The sequence below is a fragment of the Ammospiza caudacuta genome, chromosome 1 (assembly GCF_027887145.1).
Source record: "Ammospiza caudacuta isolate bAmmCau1 chromosome 1, bAmmCau1.pri, whole genome shotgun sequence".
NCBI classification, from domain to species: Eukaryota; Metazoa; Chordata; class Aves; order Passeriformes; family Passerellidae; genus Ammospiza; species Ammospiza caudacuta.
In genome coordinates, this window is record NC_080593.1 from 80328236 (window position 1) to 80349118 (window position 20883).

Consider the following 20883-nt stretch of genomic DNA (forward strand, 5'->3'; position numbering starts at 1 on the left):
CTGGGTCCTGTGCCTGCTGTAGATGACTTGGACAAGAACATCAACAGAAACAGAAAACTCATTACAAAAGCAAGCCTCCAAGCAAGGCCCCTCTACCAGAAGCCATAACTAAGCAGAAAACAAAACAAAATGTTATATGTTTTGCTTTTAACACTAGCAGAATATTTACCTTGTTTTTCTCATGGCAGGAAGTCTGAATGCATGCTTGAAAAAAGTTCTGAAGACCTAGCCACACCGCTACACCTTTAGGCTGTCATTTTCCATGTTCTATAGAATCACAGAATATCCTAGTTTGAAAGGGACCCATAAGGATCATCAGTCTATCTCCTGGCCCGGCACAAGACCCCCAAGAATCACACCATGTGCTTGACTATTGTCCAAATGCTTCTTGAACTCTGTCAGGGTTGGTGCTGTGACCACCTCCCTGGAGAACTGCTCCAGTGCCCAAACACCCTCTGGGTGAAGAACCTTTTCCTGATATCCAACCTACACCTCCCCTGACACAACTTCAGGCCATTCCCTTGGATCCTGTCACTGGCCAGCATAGAGAAGAGATCAGTGTCTGCCCATTCTCTTTCCCTCATGAGAAAGTTGTAACTGCAATGAGATCCTCCTTAAGCTCCTCCATGGTGAACAAACTAAGTGACCTCAGTCACTCCTCTAATTGTTTCTTAACAATTCTGGATTTATATATGAAGCGAGAACCACATCTCACTATTACTTTTTGGAACTAACCCTGGCAATTCTCATAACACCTTTTATTAAAACTTTATTTTCTATATGAATCAATCAGTAACAGATAAGTTATGCAAGTACTTTAGCTTTTAATAAAGACATGGCATTTAATTTAAAAGTAGTTGGATTGCTTCTGTATTTCCAGAATTACAAGATCAATAGTATACCTAAAATTCATTGCATTTCCTCTCTGCCAACCCTGAACAAGTTTCCCCCCATTTGAATCACCTTTTAGAGTTGTTTGCCAACTTAAGATGAACAGTCAGTGTTTCTAAGTCCAAGTTGCTCCATTTAATCCAGAGCATCCAGCAGATTCCCTGACATGGGAAGCAGAGCCATATTGCCTGTGTGTATCTGACATCCAGCTATCAGAACCTGTTAATGCCAGGAGACACAAACACAAACAAACAAGATGATATCAAGAATTCTTGACAAAGAGTGGCAGATGCTGACAATATTCAACTTTTAGTAAAGAAACTAAAATATTTAGTTACTTAGCGTTCTTCTTTTAAGAGCATAGACCAAAAGACAGCAACAGTCCTTATTAGGCTTTAAGAGAAATACAACCTAAAGAACAAGTCTGAAGAAATCAAGCCACTAATACCACATATTTGTTTAGACCTGAAGCATCATACCTTGTGATGCAAAAGGCCCTCAGTCTGCAGGAAATGCTCACTATACAAAAACCAGTATTCAGGAAAAAAAAGCCTAAGCAGGATTAGATAATTACAAACAGAGACAAGCAAGTTAGGCAGCTTTGAGTCACAGCTGTTGTCAAGCTACAAAATCTGCTTTTTGCAGGATTCTGCCAATAATCACAGACAGTAAATGTGTCCATTTGCCTGTCTTCTATCCTTACAAAGGAAGAAACAGACACCACAATTCTATTCTTTTTTCAAACCCCTGGAATAGCTTCAAGTCCATAAAGGAATTCTCCACAAGTTATTTGAAATTCACAGACCAGACCAACTTTAGAAATTTGCTGAAGAAGCAGTGTCCATTAGCAATGGAATTTCTTCCTGTGCAAAGCTTCTACACGGATGAGGGTCACAGTTTAGACAATTAAATTAGCAACAAAAGGATTCTCCAATGGTATCTTACCTGATCAAGGGAACTATTACAGACTAAATTTGAAGATGCCCTTTCCTCTGGGGAACTTAAACTATGGGGGCTTACAGCTGTACCCAGCAGGCAGATTGGCTTTCCCTCTGGGTTCACCCTCTGTCTAAAAGGTAGTCTCATTGTACTGAAATAGAGACTTCCAGAAGAAAAAGGATACTTTCTAAAAGCAAACAGATGCTTAGACTCACCATCATTCTCAGTGAGAGTTGTCCCAGTTGGACCCACCAAGTCCAAGTCAGGGCTTGGAGCTACAGTACAGGGTGATACAAACAAAGTATTTCAGAATAAGCTATTTCAGGGTAAGATGAACTCAAACAATGATATGCTTCAAAGCTTTTACTGTAAATATAAAACCCATCCCTTATTGAGAGCTATTAAAAACAGATGAATAATAAAAATGCTTATGCAGGAAAAATAAAAAGCTTGGAAAAAATGCAGCTTTATTTCTTATGGTCTGTAAACCCAATAGTTAGAGATGTACTATACATGTGACAAAAACTCCAATTCCAGAAGCCTAGAATAGTTCACTGCCAATTCAGTTCACTTTCATAGTTCACTGCAAATTCATGGAGCTTCGATTAATTTTGTCATTATGAGAGGAGCAGATCACACAAGTAGGTTAATACATTGTCACTCAGCAAGGCTGCACTACTGGAACGGGGCTAGAAAAGCAGCTCCATCTTTCTAACAGCCCACCCATCAAATCAAAAGGCTAAGAGAGTAGGGTTTGTTAAGATTGGGAAAGAGAAGGCTTTGGGGTGACCTAGGTGTGGCCTTTCAGTGCCTGAAGGGAGCTCCCAAGAAAAATGGAGAGGGCTTTTTACAAAGGCAGGTAGTAACAGGACAGGGGTGAATAGTTTCAGACTGAGAGCAAGTTTAGGTTAGATATTAGCAAGATATTCTTGTGTGGGTGGTGAGGCTGCCCAGAGAAGCTGTGGGTGCCCCATCCCTAGAAGTGTTCAAAGACAGGTTGGATGGAGGTGTGAGCAATCTGGTGAGCAAAGGGTGTCCATGTCCATGGCAGTGGGGTTGGAACTAGATGATCTTTAAGGCCCCTTCCAATCCAGGCCATTCTGTGACTAAACAGCAAGGAAAAAATTCTCTCTTAATGAAACTTCCCATATTGCTGCTGCTCTAAGGCTCAACCACAAGGTGTCAGAAACAAATGTTTTTAACTAAACTATAGTGATGAATGATAACAATTTGCAGGATTTCATTTCTAACACAAAATATGACTGCAGCTTTTCACTTCTACTGACAACTGTAGTCAAGAGAATTGTAGTATTTCAAATAAGGAGCAATGAAGACCTAACAAGAAAAGAGCACCCACTTATCTCTTATTCTTGCTTCAGATACCAGTCACACTTCTAGAATGTACAATTTTAGCTTGCAGGTTCTGTCTTTTACCTCTTGACATGATTCCATTAAGCTATTCTTTGCTCATAAGCCATGAAGGTTCACCAGGCTACTGGGGTCTCACTTCAGCCAGTTCATGTATTTAAGGTTCTACACAAAGGCTCTCCCAGGAGTGTCTTCAGAGAAAGCAGTCTTGCCCACACAGCCCTTTTCTTCTGATTCCTACTTCTGCCACTGCTGATAGCTGCCACAGAGATTTTAATTTAAATCATGGCAGGGACACAGAAATACTGCACAAACCCTTGGGTTGTCAGCCTGGCCAGATGATCATTACCTACACAAACAATGCACAACATTTCTTAGGAGAAAAGCAAAGGGTTAGGATTTAACTCCATGACAAATACAACAGCACAACATGAATAGTCCCTTTCCAATGAGAACCCATACAAAAAAAGTACTGCTCTGAAGGACAAAACTTCAATTGCCACGGCACAAAGAAAGGCAAGCAGCCCCACAGCAGCACATTCTCACAGGTCAAGGACACATCCTGGGTTAGCAGAAAGCATGACAATGAATCCCAAGGAATCAATGACCATTTAAGTTTAGATAAACCAAAAATAAAGATGTTCAAGTCTAAATAGCATTTTTTCATTACATGTGCAAACAATATTTTAAGATAAAGGTAGATCTTTGCTATGAATGAGGCATAAAGTACTTTGGAACAATTTATCTTACTGCTATTAAACATTCAAAGAAACAGCAATTCTTGTTTGTTTACTGTGGCCAAATGCCCGAATTTAATTTTTTTTCACAGATCTGTTTAAGCTAAAAATTGGACAGTTTAGGCTGCAAGAAAAGAGAAGGCTGAAAATGAAAACATCTTTGCCTTGAGGTGAGAGGACTTGCAAACTTGGTAGGTTACTTATCTTTACAGCAACACAGGAGAAGTTGGAAATTAGTTGGAATAGTACAGGATTATCCAGTATTTTACAGTAATTTCCTCACTTAGAATATCTGTCTTTAGCACTCTCCACTTTCATCTGCAACTCTAACTAGCAAAAGAAAATTATGACCAAATAATGACCATTTATTCTAAGTGAAAGTGGAGAAAATTCTGCCTACAAGCTTTCCTGCAGGTCTGGTACCTTCTTGAGAACTCACCTACAGATTATGGGTATTTGGGGTGAGAGAAGTAAATGTTTCTCCCTTTTCTAGTTGATAAACTAGTGCTGAAACTCTAACTTCATTTCCTCTCTGTTGTTCTAGGATGAAGGAGCCTTGATCCAGTTCTGTCACTAGATTTATGAGGAATGTGCAACACAGACCCAGTGGGCAGCAAGGCCCAGTTCTGTCACTCCTAAATTTTCCTTTGCTTCAGAGGAGTGTTTGCTGGCTGCTATAATTTAGTTGGCCTTTCCCATTTCCTGTGCCTCTCACAGACAATAAACAGAAATATTCCAGACATTACTTTTTGTCTGGATCCCAAGAAGCACTTCCAAAACAACACAAGCACTTGCAGTGCCCACTCTCCCATACTGCTCCTCAAAACCATACAGCAGAACAGAAATCCTCAAGAGACAGCCGTGCCATTAAGCAAAGGAAGAATAACCTCTTATTCACTTCATAATTTACTCAGAAGTGATTAGGAAGTGTAATGGAAAATTCTTCAGGATGCTAAAAACTTCTGACCAGTCTGAATGACACCAATACAGCAAAAAGTACTACCTGAGCTGCACAGAGTCCAGCAGCTGCTGCCACCACCCCACCATCTGCACGTGGGAGTATGCCCAAGGCTTTACTGGCTTTGCATAGAGCTACTGAGCTATAAGGAACTATACTGGCAGGCTTTACAAGAGGGCAGCAGGCAACTGGACTTACTGACTCTAAGGATCTAATAAGGATCAGAGTATCAGAGACAACTGATGCTCATCTCTCAGAAGATATTAAGGTGAATCCAGACTAAACTTAGACTGGAGTTTGCTTATAGCTGCAGAGAAGCAACTTAAGAGGCAGCTCCTGAAGGAGCAATACCAGATTTGACCCAAAACTACAAACAAATTCCTCTGGCAGCTTCTAGATCGATTCCTTACCTGATCTGTATATATTCTTCATTCAAACATTCAAAGCCCTACCTGGAACAATGGTAGCATCTTTCTTACTTATCCTTAATTGCTTCCACCATGGTCATAGAGCTGGCATACTAGTTTAGATAGCAAGATAGCACAGGAAGTAATTCAACCGGCAAACTCTCTTTAAAATACTTTTGAAAACCTTTGTGTCAGTTATCTAAATGGTGTTATCTATCCATACAGTGTTACCAAATCATAAATCTATTAACCTTCAGAATAAATCCTTGTTTAAGTGGCAAATCAGTGACAAAACATAAGATAGGGAAAGTTGTCCATTTATTCTTCACAACTGATGCAATCTCTTCAGAGAAGTTTTCTTATGTCTAGTGTAAAGAGTCAATCTTCAGGGAAAAAAAACCAAAAATCAGTGATACTCTTTCCAACTTCCTTGGCAATCACCTGATGTGCCAGGCCCTTGAGATGCCCTGGACTATTGCCAAACAGGAAAGATAATATCAAGCTACTGTACTTCTTTTTAACTATTGCACAAGAGAAAAATCCAAGTTAGCCCTTTATGGAATGGACAACAGCAACAAATCTATTAAAGTTCATCAAAGCTGTGATTGCACAGCTCCGCTTTAGAGCAGGTACTCTGCCACTGCTGAGATGCAGCATCCCTGTCTCCTCCACCACAGAACATTCCACCAAACAATCCTAGGGGAACACCCAGCTTATTGCAGCTGGTACTCAGCAAACTAAGAACATATTATATCAATAAAAGAATTTTAATTCACCAGATTTCCAGAGGGCTATGCCCTACTGAAGGGTAGGGCTGTCCCATTTCACTGGGTCAGGTCAATGCACTACATTAATATATATTGACACCAAGCATTAGTGTTATGGTAAATTGTTTATAAAACATGCAATTAGTTGATTTCTGGTCTGCTGGCAACCAGAATTATCAGGGCTCAGCTAATGCATTTCAGAAGATAGCCAGGATGTAATGACTTTCCTGGCTAACTAATGTGGCTAGACAGTCTCAAGGAAAATACAGTGGTCTAGTTTCCAACCTCCTTAACTTCATTCTTCCATTACTTGTGCTTAGTTTTTTGCATCTATTTCTAAAAGCACAAAAGAACATTGTTTTTGTTACTTTTTAAATTTAAACTGCAATGTTCAGATAAAGACACAGTTCAATTCCTCAAATGAAATATTTCAGAAATAAGCTATCCTTTTTAGATCACAAAAATCATTGCTGGTTACACAACACTGAAAATCATATTCTTAGCCTTAACTTTTCAAAGCGATTTCACTGGAACTAGATTGAAAACCTCCTTGAGGCTTCTTATTGGAATTCTAGAGCTTACAGTTTTAGAAATTCCATTACCCTAGCACATATATTAAGAAGAACTAGAGGCTCAGAGAAATTGTAGATACCATTTTTTTAAAGATACACTACACAAATAAATAAAAAGGTCAAAGTATTAAAAACACTGTGTGGTATTACTATACAACATTTCCAGTATATGTACAAAAATTAAAATTAAGGCCAGTTCCCTGAAGAATATTTTTGCTCAGCTATTTCTGTTCTCATTTGTGATTTCTGCAAAGCTGTATTATTACTTGTGTACAGTCCAGGTATCACTAAAACAGGACTTCAGTTCTCTGGCAGACAATGCAAAGCCAACATACAAGAATTAACATATTATGATTTTTTTTAAACTTTTCATGGCTTCATCATGAAGAAGGACTTAAAAAAATACTAAGTCCTTATTTTAAAAAACCCTTTTTAAATAGCAGTAGCTCTTGTTCCAAAGGACACAGGCTCAGGTACAACACAAGAGAAAGTTGTTTTCTCAAAACTGAAGTAAACTCAATTTTGATATTGCTTTAGAAGAGAATAGCAGAGAATACTGCATGTAATTCACTATTCTTCCACCATTCTCTATCATGCAAAAACACACCACTAGGAACATCTAGTTCACCAGATAACTCACTAGTGATGCAGATTCGCTTATTATTCCTAGAGTATTCATTCTTTTTTTTTTTAATTATTAGCCAAGTTTCTACTGGGTATCTGATTAATATCACTTGTATGGCCCAGGAAAAAAACACACACCTTTCCACTGCAGCTTCATCTCTTTGTACTTTCAGCTGTAAGCCTCAAAACTCTAGAAGATGTAATTGAGTTGACGTATTTGGGTTTTTTTTTCCTTAAACCACCTGTGGTCAAGTCTACAAAAAAAAAAGTTGTACACAAGTTCTGTTGATTTTACAGGAATTTTGTTCACACTTCACACCCATTGGCTGGCATCTACAGGGTTAAGGCTAGATTGTGTGACGATCCTTCTTCCCCCATGTGCATAGTTAAAGACCTGACCTTGGCTTGAAAATACATCCTGAATCAACAGAATCCTTCACAATTTGTCTTACATTTTCTCAAAACCATGGATGGCTAGCATGAGCAACAAGGCTGTTATCAGTATGACTCAATCAACAAAAAGTCCAGGCTCTGTGGTCCTACCTACCACGCTCCTTTCAGCCAAGTGCTGATACCTCAGTTAGGAAGAAAATTGAGGAAAACATGGGTAGGATTAATTGGTGCTTAAAAGGCACAAACCACACAACCACTGACAGCCAACTGCTGTGTGAAAGGCTCCTGTGTCTGACTAGACTTGTTCTGGTTTAGACTCTAATCCTGGGGAAGCTAAACTTCACTTTCTAGGAATGTTTTTGCTCAAGTAGGGACTTAATGAAGAAACCCTACACTTCAGTGACAGAGATGGCAAGGCAAAGGGCAGCAGGAGATCTTATCCACAGAAGGGCAAGAATTTGTTTTCAGCAGAAAATGAGACTTGGCAAAATGAAAGCGGGAAACCCAGAATGGAACAGATCTGCAACATTCACTGTGTCCTACTTCTGCTACCAAATCCTGTGCTCAAAAAAAAAAAAGGTAAGTGATAAGGGTGCTCAATTTCACTTCATTACCTGACATCAAAACATGTACCATGATAAAGATGCTGGGCAGTCATCACAGTTCAGCTCTTCCAGAGACAAATACAACTTGCCATACTATGGACTTTCATTATGAGAAGCAAATTACTCCATTAAATCAAAACAATTTTTGAAACAGTAAATTCCTGGACAACCAAACAGAAACTAGTCCTTCCCCTTATTCACAGTTTCCGAGCAACCTCTCGATAAACTGTAAGCCAATTCACAGTTGAATTATTTCTTCGATACAAGAAAGGCGCTCACATGGAGCCTTTTAAAACCAGAGTTAAAGCAGGAAAAATTAGTAATTGTTTGAGGGAGAGGAAGTCTCACATTCACCTTTGTTCCACTATTTCCTGGCAAGAGAAATAAATACTCACCACAAGCATTTGTGTTTTTCCATAAAGACAACCACACAGGGTAACAAAAGGTACACCCACAGGGGAGTAAAGAGCAATAATTTCCCAAGAGAAATGAAGACATAAGCAAAATATTCTGCTCCTGCCTGAGTGCCAAAGAAAACTTTAGACTGGACTATGCTGTCTAGTCTATACATACAAATGGAAAGAAAAACAATTTTAAAAAGTCACCCCTAAAGTCTCACATTGGAACAATTTGATTCATGCACTGTGGCTATAGTTCTGATACCACAGAACCTTCTGCCTTTCTAGAAAGTTACCCCCTCTCCCACACAGAACAAATGTTCAAGGAATAGGTAACATTAACAGGTGAATTACCCTAGAGGTAGATTAAAATCAAAATGCAAATTCAACTGCCAAGTAGCTTCAGATATAGCAACACCCAAAACACATTGTATTGTACATAACTTTAGTTTTAAATAAAAGACTCTCTTAAATGAGAAGCACCTACTAGCACTTTAGAGGATTAAAATTACCCACGTTGTCAGGTAGTGATTGCTCTCAGAAGGAAATTTAAGACAACCATATTTCATCATTTCACATATGAAAAGTAAGGCATTTCTTCTAAACTTGAATATTAACCTTCTATAACTTAAATGGGGGATTTAACTCACCTTTGATTCAATCCTAGAATACAAGGAAAGAAGCAAACCTTTACACCAGTAGAATAGTATTTTTACCAGTCATGGCTACATCAATTTGAACATGGCAAAAGTGATTCATTATTACTACAACTTTATTAATTAAAGTAGCAATCTTAATCATCTAGGAGAGCAAAAAATGTTATCCTGGGCTAACTGTTCCTCCTGAAGCAAGGAAAACTCCATGGAGGAAGCTTTTATGAAAAACACAGACCACTGCTGCTGCCAGAAACCGCAACAAAAAAAACCAACAGAGCCAGATTCTACCACCACAACTCTTGGGAGTATTCTTCTTATTTCATCTGCTCTCTGCCAAGAGAAAATGCAGTCATTGAGAAAGTGTGAGTTTCTTTATCCAGTAGAAAGGAAGACTTTTAGCGTTAATAATATAAGGTAAAACTGAAAAACCAGACACAAGTTTACAGAGTACTGTTTAGAGATACTCAACTACTGCAACACAGCATTCACGCTTGCCAGAACTTGCTACAGCTGAACTCTATTGCTTCTGAAAGCCCAGTAGTAGCTTCTCTAAACATAACTAACCAGGAGAAGTACAGGAAGATGGAGCTAGGGAACATTGAACCAAACTGGACAGACACAAATCCATGAGACCTAATGGAGTGCACTGGCAATGGCTGTGTGATCTGGCCAATGTCACAGCAAGGTCACTCAATTACTGCAGGAAGGTCATGGCAATCAGGAGAGGTTCCTGAGAACTGGACAAAAGCAAAACACGCCCCTGTCTCTAGAACAGCTTGGAGGACAATATAGGGAGCCACACACTGGTCAGCCTCACCTCAATCCAGGATAAGTGACAGAGCTTCCTGGAAAATATTTCCAAGCCAAGGTGATGGGAAGACATTATCAGGGATTTTTAAGTGGAAGTAATGCTTGCCCAACCTGACAGACATCAATAAGGAAACAACTGGCACTAGGGGAATACATGAGTGATTTATTCTGACTTCAGCAAAGCTTCCCAACTTTTGTTTTCCAGAGCACCTTCATAGACAAATGGATGAAGCTAAGTCTAGCTAAGTGGACAGTGAGACAAAACTGAAAACTGACTAATCTGCAAAAAGATAGGCCAGGCAGAAAGATACTCTGAAAGCTAGAACGCTCTACCCTGAAGAAGAAGGGATTCAGACAAAATCTCATCATTGTGTATAAATACCTGGAGAAGAGAGAAAGCGGAGTAAAGAACACAATCTCCTCAGTGAGAGAGAGTGAACAGACAAGAGGCAATAGTCACAAATATATGAGCATTTCCATTTAAACATTAAAGCATTTTTTTCTTCTTTTAAAATCTGCGGGTGACTGAGCACTGGAACAGAGTGCTCAGGGACATCGTGATATCTTCATGGGCATTGTAATATCTTCATCTTTGGAGGTGCTAAGAAATCTGATGGCACAATATTCTGTGCAACCTGCTCTACTTGGCTTCATTTTGAGCAGCAGGTTGGATTAGAGATCTCCAGAGGTGTCACTTCCAATCTCTGGATTTGTGTACTTCAGCCTCTACAGACATTAAAATATGGCCAAGAGTTGATTGGAAAAGGCTGGAATGTAATTTTACTGTCTGTACAGAACCCCACCAGCAGTCTAGTATACCAAAACCATAAAAATTCCACAGCAAGAGGCTCTGGAGTAAGAACACCCATGTCCCGAAACTATGCTAAAAATAGATGAGGACCTCCAGGCTTGTTGGCTACAAAAGAGGACAGGCATACATGAATCTGAGGAGGAAGGTCAGCTGCTAGATGTTCTTGACATAGAAGAGCATACAGTTAGCTTCAACTTGATGGCTAACTGGAATTGAAATCCTGCTGCTACAAGGCTTTGCTTACACCTCTTTTAATATATCCTGAAGTTTCAAAAACTCTAAAAGCTCAACTTGTAATAGTACATCAACAATTTTCACCACATAATAAAGCAATAGCTTATTGTTTCCACAACCTTATTTTAAAAAAATTCATGCATGACCACACTTGGAATACTGCATCCAGTTCAGGAGACCTTAGCACAGGAAGACATGGACCTGTTGGAACAAGTCCAGAAGAAGACCACAAAAATGATCAGGGTGCTGGAGCACATCTTCTATGAGGACAGGCTGAGAAAGCTGGGGCTGTTCAGCCTGGAGAAGACTCCTGTCAGACCTTACTGCAACCTTTCAATACTTAAAGAGAGCTTATAAGATGGGGACAGACTTTCTAGTAGGCCTGCTGTGATAGCACAAGGGGTATTGGTTTTAAACCAAAATATTTAGACTAGATATAAGGAAAACTTATTTTACAGTGACAATGGCAAAACAGTAGAATGGGTTGGTGGTTACCCCATCCCTGGAAACATAAATGGTCAGGTTGGAAGGTGCTGTGAGCAACCTGAAGCTCATTGCAGAGGGATTGAGCTAGATGACATTAAAAAAGTCTCTTCCAATCCAAACTACTCTATGATTCCCCGTTGATGCCACAAGCAGCTTCCTTATAAAACGTCAAAGGCAAATGAAAAACTGGAAATAGAAATACATTTTACTGGGTACTATAGAAAAATCCCAAAAACATCTGTTGAGTACATCTGTTGGTGACCAGCTGTTGGCCTTGCTGTCTTGCACTCCAGTGATGAACAAGATCAAGTATTGCCATCATTTCACCAGAGACAAAATAAGACAGGAGCCACAAGCACCACAAAAACCTCTCAAAGAAGTGCACTTTGTCTTCAGCTGTTTCCACAATAGCATTATTATCTCTCAAGGACAGGATTTAAACAAAACACTCACCCTGAGTAATTATTACACAATTTAAGAAAAATTTCCAAGTTTTTCTTCTCTGTGCAGCCATTTACACAGAAAGAGGATTTTGTGCAATCTGGCAACAAAATACTATCTGAGCCTTAAATGGATGGCATGCTTCTCCACTATGCATTCAGTCATGCAAGCAATAAAACTCTGGACTCCCCATGAGCTGACAAGACTGCACTTGTCATGTGACAACTAGACTTGACACAAATTCTATTTTTACTGTGAAACAAGGTTGTGTGACTTTTGATCAAAAGAGGTTCTTCCTAGTTAACCATCATTGATGTTATGCCAGTGGTTTAGAGTCCTCTTTCTTTCCTTAAAAAAACAACCAAACAAAAAACAAAAAGACAGCCAACCTCATAATTGCTCCTTTTATAATAGCATCTGCAAATTTCATTTGGTTTTCTTTTAACAAGAGCAAAGAAGGAAATTGAGGAGGATAATTTTTAAAATAGATTCACTGAAAAGAGGATTAAAACATCTTCCTCCAAGCTAATGCTGCTTGAAAAGACTTCAGTATAGCATTACTGCAACTATTAAACACATTTGTACACAAATTGCTCATAAAGACAAGTGCCACATGATTTCAGATGTTGATTTGACAAATTTATGTATTGCAGACAGGAATTTCCTGATCCAAAACATGGGCATGAAAAAGAGCTTCCTGTTGCTCACTTTACTCCAAGGGTAAAAATCCCCAAGATACAACAATTTTTTTCCCCATTTACTTAAGGCAGAGATCACAAAAGTATATAGGGTGAAGAGACCTATTTTGCCAAAAAATTACTTTTGTTGAGTTTGGATTTTGGCACAAAGTTGGAACCCTTTCCTGAAATATCTGCTCAGACATGGCCAACTCAAGCACAACACCAAGATGATAACACCTCCTTTATGCTTCAACTCCTTTAAGGAGGTCTCACACAAACCTGCTCTCAATGCCAGGCTGGTCCTAGAAGACACAAGTAGATTTGGAATTAAAATGAGAGATATGACCAGACAGAACTAACAGCTTTTTCCCCCTCAAGATGAGGTACAACACTACGAGTTCTCAACCTAAATGGTACTTGAATAACAAGGTCCTGCAGCTCGTCTATCCCATCACAAGCTGCACATCTCTACACATAGAAAGTCTTGCATATTTATTCTTCTCATCAACAAGGAACAGATTTTATTGGGAGCCCACCACCTGTTTTTCAGCTTTTGAAGGTCACTACTCCTTAATGAAATAGTTGTCCTAATTTAGCAAAGCACATGTCCTGTATTAAAAAATAGGGCATAGCTAACTATGAAATGAAGAGCAGAAATAAACCACTTGTGCATTTCAGCCTTCAAATGTCATCCACTGCCTTCTGCCAATCACTTTCTAACACAAACAAGACACAGAAAGGAGCAAACCAATTCCTAGTTAGGAATTGTTCACAGAAGTAAGGAATCCAGAAGTGGCCAAAGGATTGAAACTGCCAGAAAACAAAGTTTGCCTAGGAGTATTTTGGTTTAGACTTAAAACTGTTCATCCAATTCTGAATACATGTTGATTTCTATTCTTTTCCCCCGTCACAAGGAATGATATAGTATCCACTTCAGTTTGGGTTTTATAAAGTTCAGCTTGATAGAAGGGTGTTCAAATTCAGTTTACAAAAGTTACCAAAGCAGTCTTGTCTCCTTCCATGCCTTTGGGGAGTGGGCAAAAGAAGGATAAGGATATGCAAGTCCTGGACTCCTACTACCTTTGCTATCTTAGCTGAGACAGGTCTGCTGGAAGCTTTCCATGTCATGCATCCCCAGCTTCAAAGTTCATTCAGGCCTCTGACTGTCACCCAGTTAACTTTTTTTTTTTTTAATTAAACAGAAGAGAGTCCAGTTAATCTTGCACCATGCAAAGCTAACAACCAAGTCAAAGACAACTCCCTAGAGTATAGTTAGTTAGCTAATATCTAGCTATTAAAAAAAAAAGAGATCCTCCCTTGTCCCAGAAGCATTTTATGAAAGAATAACAATTTATGAAATAACATGGATATTAGTCACTAAGTTACTTTCTAAAAAGCTATTGATAAAATTAGCAACATTTACAAGCCTAAACCTCCCACAAATCTGTAGCTGTGTGAGTGTGCATAAACACATATTTGAACTACACACAGGCTAGTCTTTTTTTTAGAAAAGAAAATTCTGCTTTATGAAAAACTGACAGCAGCAGAGCAGCTCCCTTAAGTGCTGTGTCCGACCCTCCTCCTGCCCCTGCCATGCAATCTAGACAACAACATGCAACATAAGCCCTGAGCTTAGAGCAAATTTACTTTTTGGAGACAAACTGAGTAAACACAAAATACACACAATCATTTTGCATTGCTCAGTTGACAGTTACATAAAAAATGAACATCATAAGCAGCATTTTTGAAGATTAGTTTTGGTTAAGAGCAGTTGGCCACTGTCAGACTGCAAATTCCCTTTTAAGAAAAACAACACTGCTTGAAGGACTGGCATTTGGAATACTGCTATACTTCTAGTCTTAATTTTGTTGTTAAGAGGCAAGTCTCATCTCTCTGAAGGTAGGTGAGTGAAATTCAGCCACAGAAAAATGGGAGAACCAACACTGGACAAGTACCAAAAAGCAGAATACAATCACATAAGTAAGTGCAACACCAAAAGCACTATTAAGCAGCACCTTAATGTTTAGGGTGGTCACATGGATGTTAAGGTTAAAAAAACAAACAAACCCCACCAGAACAGTAAAGACAGCAGTGCGATATATTAAACTTCATTTTTAACAGGTCAAATAGTAATGTGTAAATGCAACTCAGACATAAAAACAAGCTGAGGAAAAAAAATGCACAGCCTAGGAGCCTTTTAGCACCCAACTTGATGAGACTCTTCACTTGACTCTGGGAACCTCATGGGGTAGAAAATAATCAACCAGAAAGAAAAACTGCCCTTGCTTCTGAAGATGCAGTATACAGGGAAGATACCTCAGGGGTTGTCACAATTTTGTAATTAAATAATGCAGTAAAAGCTACTTTATTGTCTTTCCCATCCCCTTACCTTCATTAAAATTTCCCACAAGGCTTTACAGATTCTAACCACCAATATAAATAATTGGTAAATGATTATGATTCAACTCTTTAACAAACTCTTTAAACAAAAGAGTGCAAGACTACCATGGTACACTGTTTTTCACAGCTGACATAAGCACTGCATGTGAAGTAAATCCAACAACACTTTGTGAAGAAAAAAATCCTAACATATGGCAAAATCTATGAATGTCAGAGCTTTTGGATGAAAAAGATTTCCATACACAGCCTCAGGTGTGTCAGAACACCTGCCATCACTGAATGAGCAGAGATCTACTTCGAAATGAAAGGGAGCATTCACAATGAGTTAGTGTCCAGCACCCTCAAGAAAAAGGTCTGCTCTATAATGCAGACCTTGACCATGTTTTCCAGCTGAAGGGACAGATTTGAGAGGGTAACCTACTCCAAAATGAACACAGACTGACCCATTTCTCCACAGTGCTACGTGCTGGCAATTCCTGGGAAGTTTTAGCTACTGTATACCAGGACTCCCATCATAATTAACACTTTGTGAAACTATGCTGTGCTTTCTAGCAACTGTATCTCATGACAAAGGCAGATTTCTGTGCTGGTGCTTACTTGAGCAGAACACTGGGAGAACATGGAATTCTCCCTCCAAGAGGTTTGTGAATAGAAAACACCATAAATAAAAGTCTGAAGAAGGAACATTTTCAAACTAAGAACAGAGTGAAAGTTATTCCTAAAGAGTTTGAATTAAAATCTTCCCACATTAAATATTCAGATTCAAAAAGAAAAAATTTCAAAAAGAAAAAAAGTCAAAAAGGCTTGTGGTTCAGAAAGGATGTTGATTTCCTTGTCTAAGGTGCTGTTTCACCTATGTCTCCCACAGTTTCATCTACTTTTCCCCTGCCATCCTCTGTTCTCTACAGAACAAGGCTCCTGTGTTATATCAAGTCTTTCATGATACATTTTAACTGATCAAGTGGAGCTCATTGTCACCAATCCTCTCTAGACCAGTTCATGGATGGAGAAACTGCAGGAGAGGCTCAAAGAAAGTTTTATCCACAGCTGCAGGATTCTGGACAGTTGTTAAAAGAGTTGTTAAAAAGACATTCTTTCATCTGGTCTGAACATCGGTATTGTCAACATTTTGTACCATTATTTAGCTCCTCTCAAATCTGACTGGTCTCAGTTTAATGAAGAAGTCACTTGTGAAGAAGACATGTTGAAAAGTTATTTTGCAAAGCAGCAATTTCACCTTAATGCCACAGCTTCCTTTCATATGTAATAACACAGACTATTCCTCCAACTCATATAACAAAGCCAATCCCCTTGTACTACAGGAGCAGTTTTAAAGTCCTTCCCTTGAGGATTAGAAGTTGCCTCAGGTAGTAAGAGGAACAGCACCCAGTTAACTTTTTCCCAAGGCTCCATGCCAACAGCTGGGACTTTACCCATGACCGTCAGCACCCACCCAGCCTCATGCCCAGCACAGAAGGTTTTTCTGGGCAGAAACATTACAGAAACACTGCCAAGGTATCTCATCAACTTGGCAATAGTTAAAGGGCAACATCCTTCAATTCAGTCCCTTATCTGTTATGATGAGTAGTGTCTTGTTTGGTCAGCTGCAACAGCATTACATTTTAAGGCATGTCCTTAAACAGAACATCTGACTTTTGACAGCTCCTACAACAAAAGGCTGCTCTGTCCACTATCAGACACAAGGCTCCCTCTTATTTAAAAACTGAGCAAGTAGCTAAATAAGTGAGAGAAAACAGAATGGTTTATCCCCATGGCAAGAAAGTGAAAGACAGCAGTAACTTGACTCTTGCTAAGGTCACTGATGATTTCCATCAGTTTATCTGTGTAGGCAAAAGCCCTACAAGTTCTGCTCCATGATAAAGTGGATTTCTTGCTCCAGTGTTCTATTAGCATCAGCAGCACTGTTCAAACACAACTGCTGGAACACACTCAGAAAGATTCACCTCAAGCTTTAACACTTCAGTCTGAATCTACTACATATTACAACAAGCCTGAAATCTCAAGCTCCCCATATTTTTCAGGTAAACAATTTCCAGGAATTGTTTACTTGAAAGGAATATGTTTACCTATAAGGAATAATATGCCTTATAACAATTATTGTAAAAAGTTCAAATGAAAACTAGAAAATTAACCTTGTATTTAATATTTTACATTTAAAAACAGGTAAATTCCTGTCAACAAAGTTTTGTTTCTATATTAATTTATCATCATTTCTTAAGTAAGTATTGTGTTCATATCCCAAAAATCATTACATGATTTTTCAGGTAAGAAACTTTATTTACATGTAAGCTTCACTCAGAGCAAGTTTTAGCCTTAGAAAATTAAATAAATGGAAAACAAACACATTTAAAGGCACTGTCAATTATACACCAGACTCTATATACAGACTTAGAATCCTCAACATGTAACTGTCCAGTGCATCTTAACATGACAATTGTAGCTCCCAATAAAATCACATTCCATAAAGCCTTGGCCAACCAGATAAATAAAGGCAGTCCAGGGTAGTTTATGTGATCAGTCACAAACACTTAGCTGCCTGAGATTATTGCATACACAGCACAGATGTCAATTTCAAAAAAAGTTTCTTACTGGTAGTGTAACAATGTAGCAATCCATGTAACACCCAATTTCCTGGTCATAAAAGCTCTCTATTTTAGAAGTGGTATCTTGAGCAAGAGCTGTTCTTGCCCCAATGTATCTGTTCAACACTGAGATGAGAACCAATTTGGGCAAATTAATGAAGCTCTGCAGTTCCACAGCAGATAGGAAGGAGAGCTGTGAGGAAAAACCTAACCATTTTAAAAATCATTTCAAGTTGTCTTCCTGAAATCCCACGTAAGATATCAGCAAGCAGCAAATGGTAAAACAGCCTTCAAGAAGCTCAGCTAACAAAGGTACTTTTCTCCACCCCTAAAATGACATCGCATAGTGCAGCATCAGCCTACAAAGCCCAATGGGCTAAAAACTGTTGAGATTGAGGCTAAAAACATTGAGATGCCACTCAATGAGCTTCCAAATGGATATTCAGGTTGCTTTTAAAGAAAATGTTGTTTCCTCACCCACCTGGGCGCATAATCACATCCTACTAAAAAGTATCTTTTTACAGCAATGAAGTGGTTCATTTGCCAAAGGCACCAAAAGCCCCAGTAGTTAATAGGGGGAAAAAAAAAGCCTCCCTTTATCAGGTTTAGATTTGCTCTCCTCTGTATCACTCGGGAAACGAAACTAGTATGAGAGCTTCTCCAAGTTCCTCAGTAACTGACGATGCATGGGAGTTACCAGGAAACACGATCTACGATGCACATCAATGATGTAGTTCTGGTCATGGGGCTTGGGGAATTTTTAAGTCTATTTTAACTTCAAGCCACTATTCTACCTAATTTGCAAGACAGGTAATGGTCCACACTGCAAAGATTCATTTGCCACAGGTGGTGTGCACTGCCAGGATCCAATCTCCACTCTGAATGGAGGAGAGACGTGAACTAAGAACTCCCTGGTAGTACTAATCCTCCTCTTCCTCACAGAAGTGCCTATCAAGTACTTCTGGAACAGTTAATCTCCCCTTCACTGAGGGCTGCAAAAGACTCTGTGTCAGTCACATCTCTCCCCAAAAACTGTACATTTATTGAAGCACTCAGTCCTCTCAATTCACAAGAAAGATCAGGCATGCATCCACACTTTCTAATCATTGAGGTAAACACCTCCCAGCAGCATGACCAGAAATATCAATGATGGCCCTTTCAACTCTGGTGAAAAACTAAGATTTCCCCTTTCAGGAGGAATCCAAAGAGGCTTTGATTGCAACTTCCAGGCTCACCCTATTTATGCAGGAGTTTTTCTAGTGATGGTATCAATTGATTGAAACCCCACGACAGGAAGAATATCTTCAGCTTAAAGCATCTGACTTCATCAACTCTTCAAACAGCAGAGCTCATTTGGCAATAAATGAAAGGAACTGCAGAATCTGCTCTAGAAGTGGCGTCTTTCCCCTTTCCTTTACAAAATCTCCATGCATATTTTGGATTCAAGAGGTGTATTCTTTGGCAGTTGCTGTCTGAACTCCCAAAAAATGGAGCAGACCACAAGATCATCTTCCTCTCTCCGCCTACAAACCCTCAACAACCAAAAAAAGGGGTGGCAGTGATCCTATACAGTTGCCCAATACGCCAAGGGGAAGGCATACATCCTACAGAGTTGCCTAAATACTTGGAGGGCAATTCATATAGAAGACAGCTAGAAGTTAAAGAAAGCTTAAAACTAGCTGGCAGAAAGACAAACTTTCTGTACTTGCCATTGGTTTGCCTGACACCAGCTGACTGTTCCAGTAGTCCTTCACACCAGAAGCAATGCAGCTGAAATTCATCCCTGATGCAGCTCCAGCGAGACTAATAGGTTTCCACAAGAACGAATCAGGCCCTGTATATCTAAAACCAAGCCCACTAAAGTTTCACTGAAGCGAAATTGCAGGAGTACAATCTATGGATAACAGCTGGAGAACATTAACTCTCCCCCCAGCCCTTGCCGGGGTTAATTTTTTTCTTTCTGTTCAGACAGGAAGCAGTCATATAGCATACTGCATAATATAAGGATCCTGGGATAGAAAGACGAGTAAAAAAAGATTACAAAGAGCGCTCTACAACTTTTTAGCGAAGTTAACACTCTCCGTAACCCCCGAGCTGCCTTCGAACAGCAAGCCGTGCCGCTGCCTCGATATCATGAGCTGAGACAGCACTTAAACTACATAGTTTAAACTTAGTGAAATATAAAAAACATAATAAAAATAAAGGGTGTTTTTAAGGGGCGCAGCGGGAGACAGTGTGGCGGGTCGGGGCGGGAGCGGTCCCGGTGAGGAAGAGGAGGAGAGGTCCCCGCCGCGGCGCCCCCCGCCCGGTCACCCCTCCCGGCCGGCAGGACCCCCAGCGCGCTCCTGCCGCCCCCCAGCTCAGCTCACCCTCGCTGCCGTACTGCTTGCCATTGTTCGCGCCCATCCTGCCGCCTTCATGCTCGTGGCCGCTTTCCCACGCCGCCGCTCAGCATCTCTGCCGCGGGGCGGCCGCGGCTCGGACCGAGTGCAGCCCCGGGCAGCGCCTCCGAAAGTGTTCACGGCGACATGTCCAAAGCAGCCCTGCAACTTCCTCCGCTTCTTCGGCGGTGGCCGACACCCTCCCTTCCCCACCTCACAAAAACAAAACAAAACAACCAAACAAAAAACCCCAACAACAACAACAAACTTTAAAAGAGAAAGAATCAAAAATGCGATGTATCGGTGCGCCCACCCCGCCCTGGTTTCCAGCCGGGGTGTCCGGGCCAGGAAGGTGGCTCAGTTATAATCCACAAGCAGGACGGGCGGGACGGCCTCCGGGCGCTGGCTCCGCCGCCTCGCGGCTGCCGCTCGGCTCCTCCGATGCTTCAGCGCCGCTCCGCCTTCCTCCTCCTCCTCGCAGCCGTGCCGCTGCCGCCGCCTTCCCCGGGAGGCCGCCGCCAGCCACTTGTTGCCCGGGGCGGGAGGAAAGGGAGCCTCGGCCGCAGACTTTTGTTAGCGGCAGGCGCCTCCTCCCGGCGCCCAGCGCCGCCGGGCCGGGCCGGGGAGGGAGGGAGGGGATGGAGATGGAGGGAGGATGGAGCCCCGAGCCGGCCCCGGCCCTTAAAGACACAGCGCCCGGCGCCGGGGCTCCCCTGGCCGCT

General features: G+C 40.5%; 1 protein-coding gene across 1 annotated transcript in view; it reads right to left on the reverse strand.

The window, feature by feature from the left end:
* FBXL7 (F-box and leucine rich repeat protein 7) overlaps window positions 1-20653 on the reverse strand; it is a 172582-nt gene extending 151929 nt beyond the window's left edge. Inside the window, exon 1 of the mRNA XM_058813027.1 lies at window positions 20150-20653. Coding sequence (XP_058669010.1) covers window positions 20150-20186 — 37 coding nt within the window. The 5' untranslated portion in view covers window positions 20187-20653. The remainder of the gene's footprint in view (window positions 1-20149) is intronic.
* Between the last annotated feature and the right edge of the window lie 230 nt (window positions 20654-20883).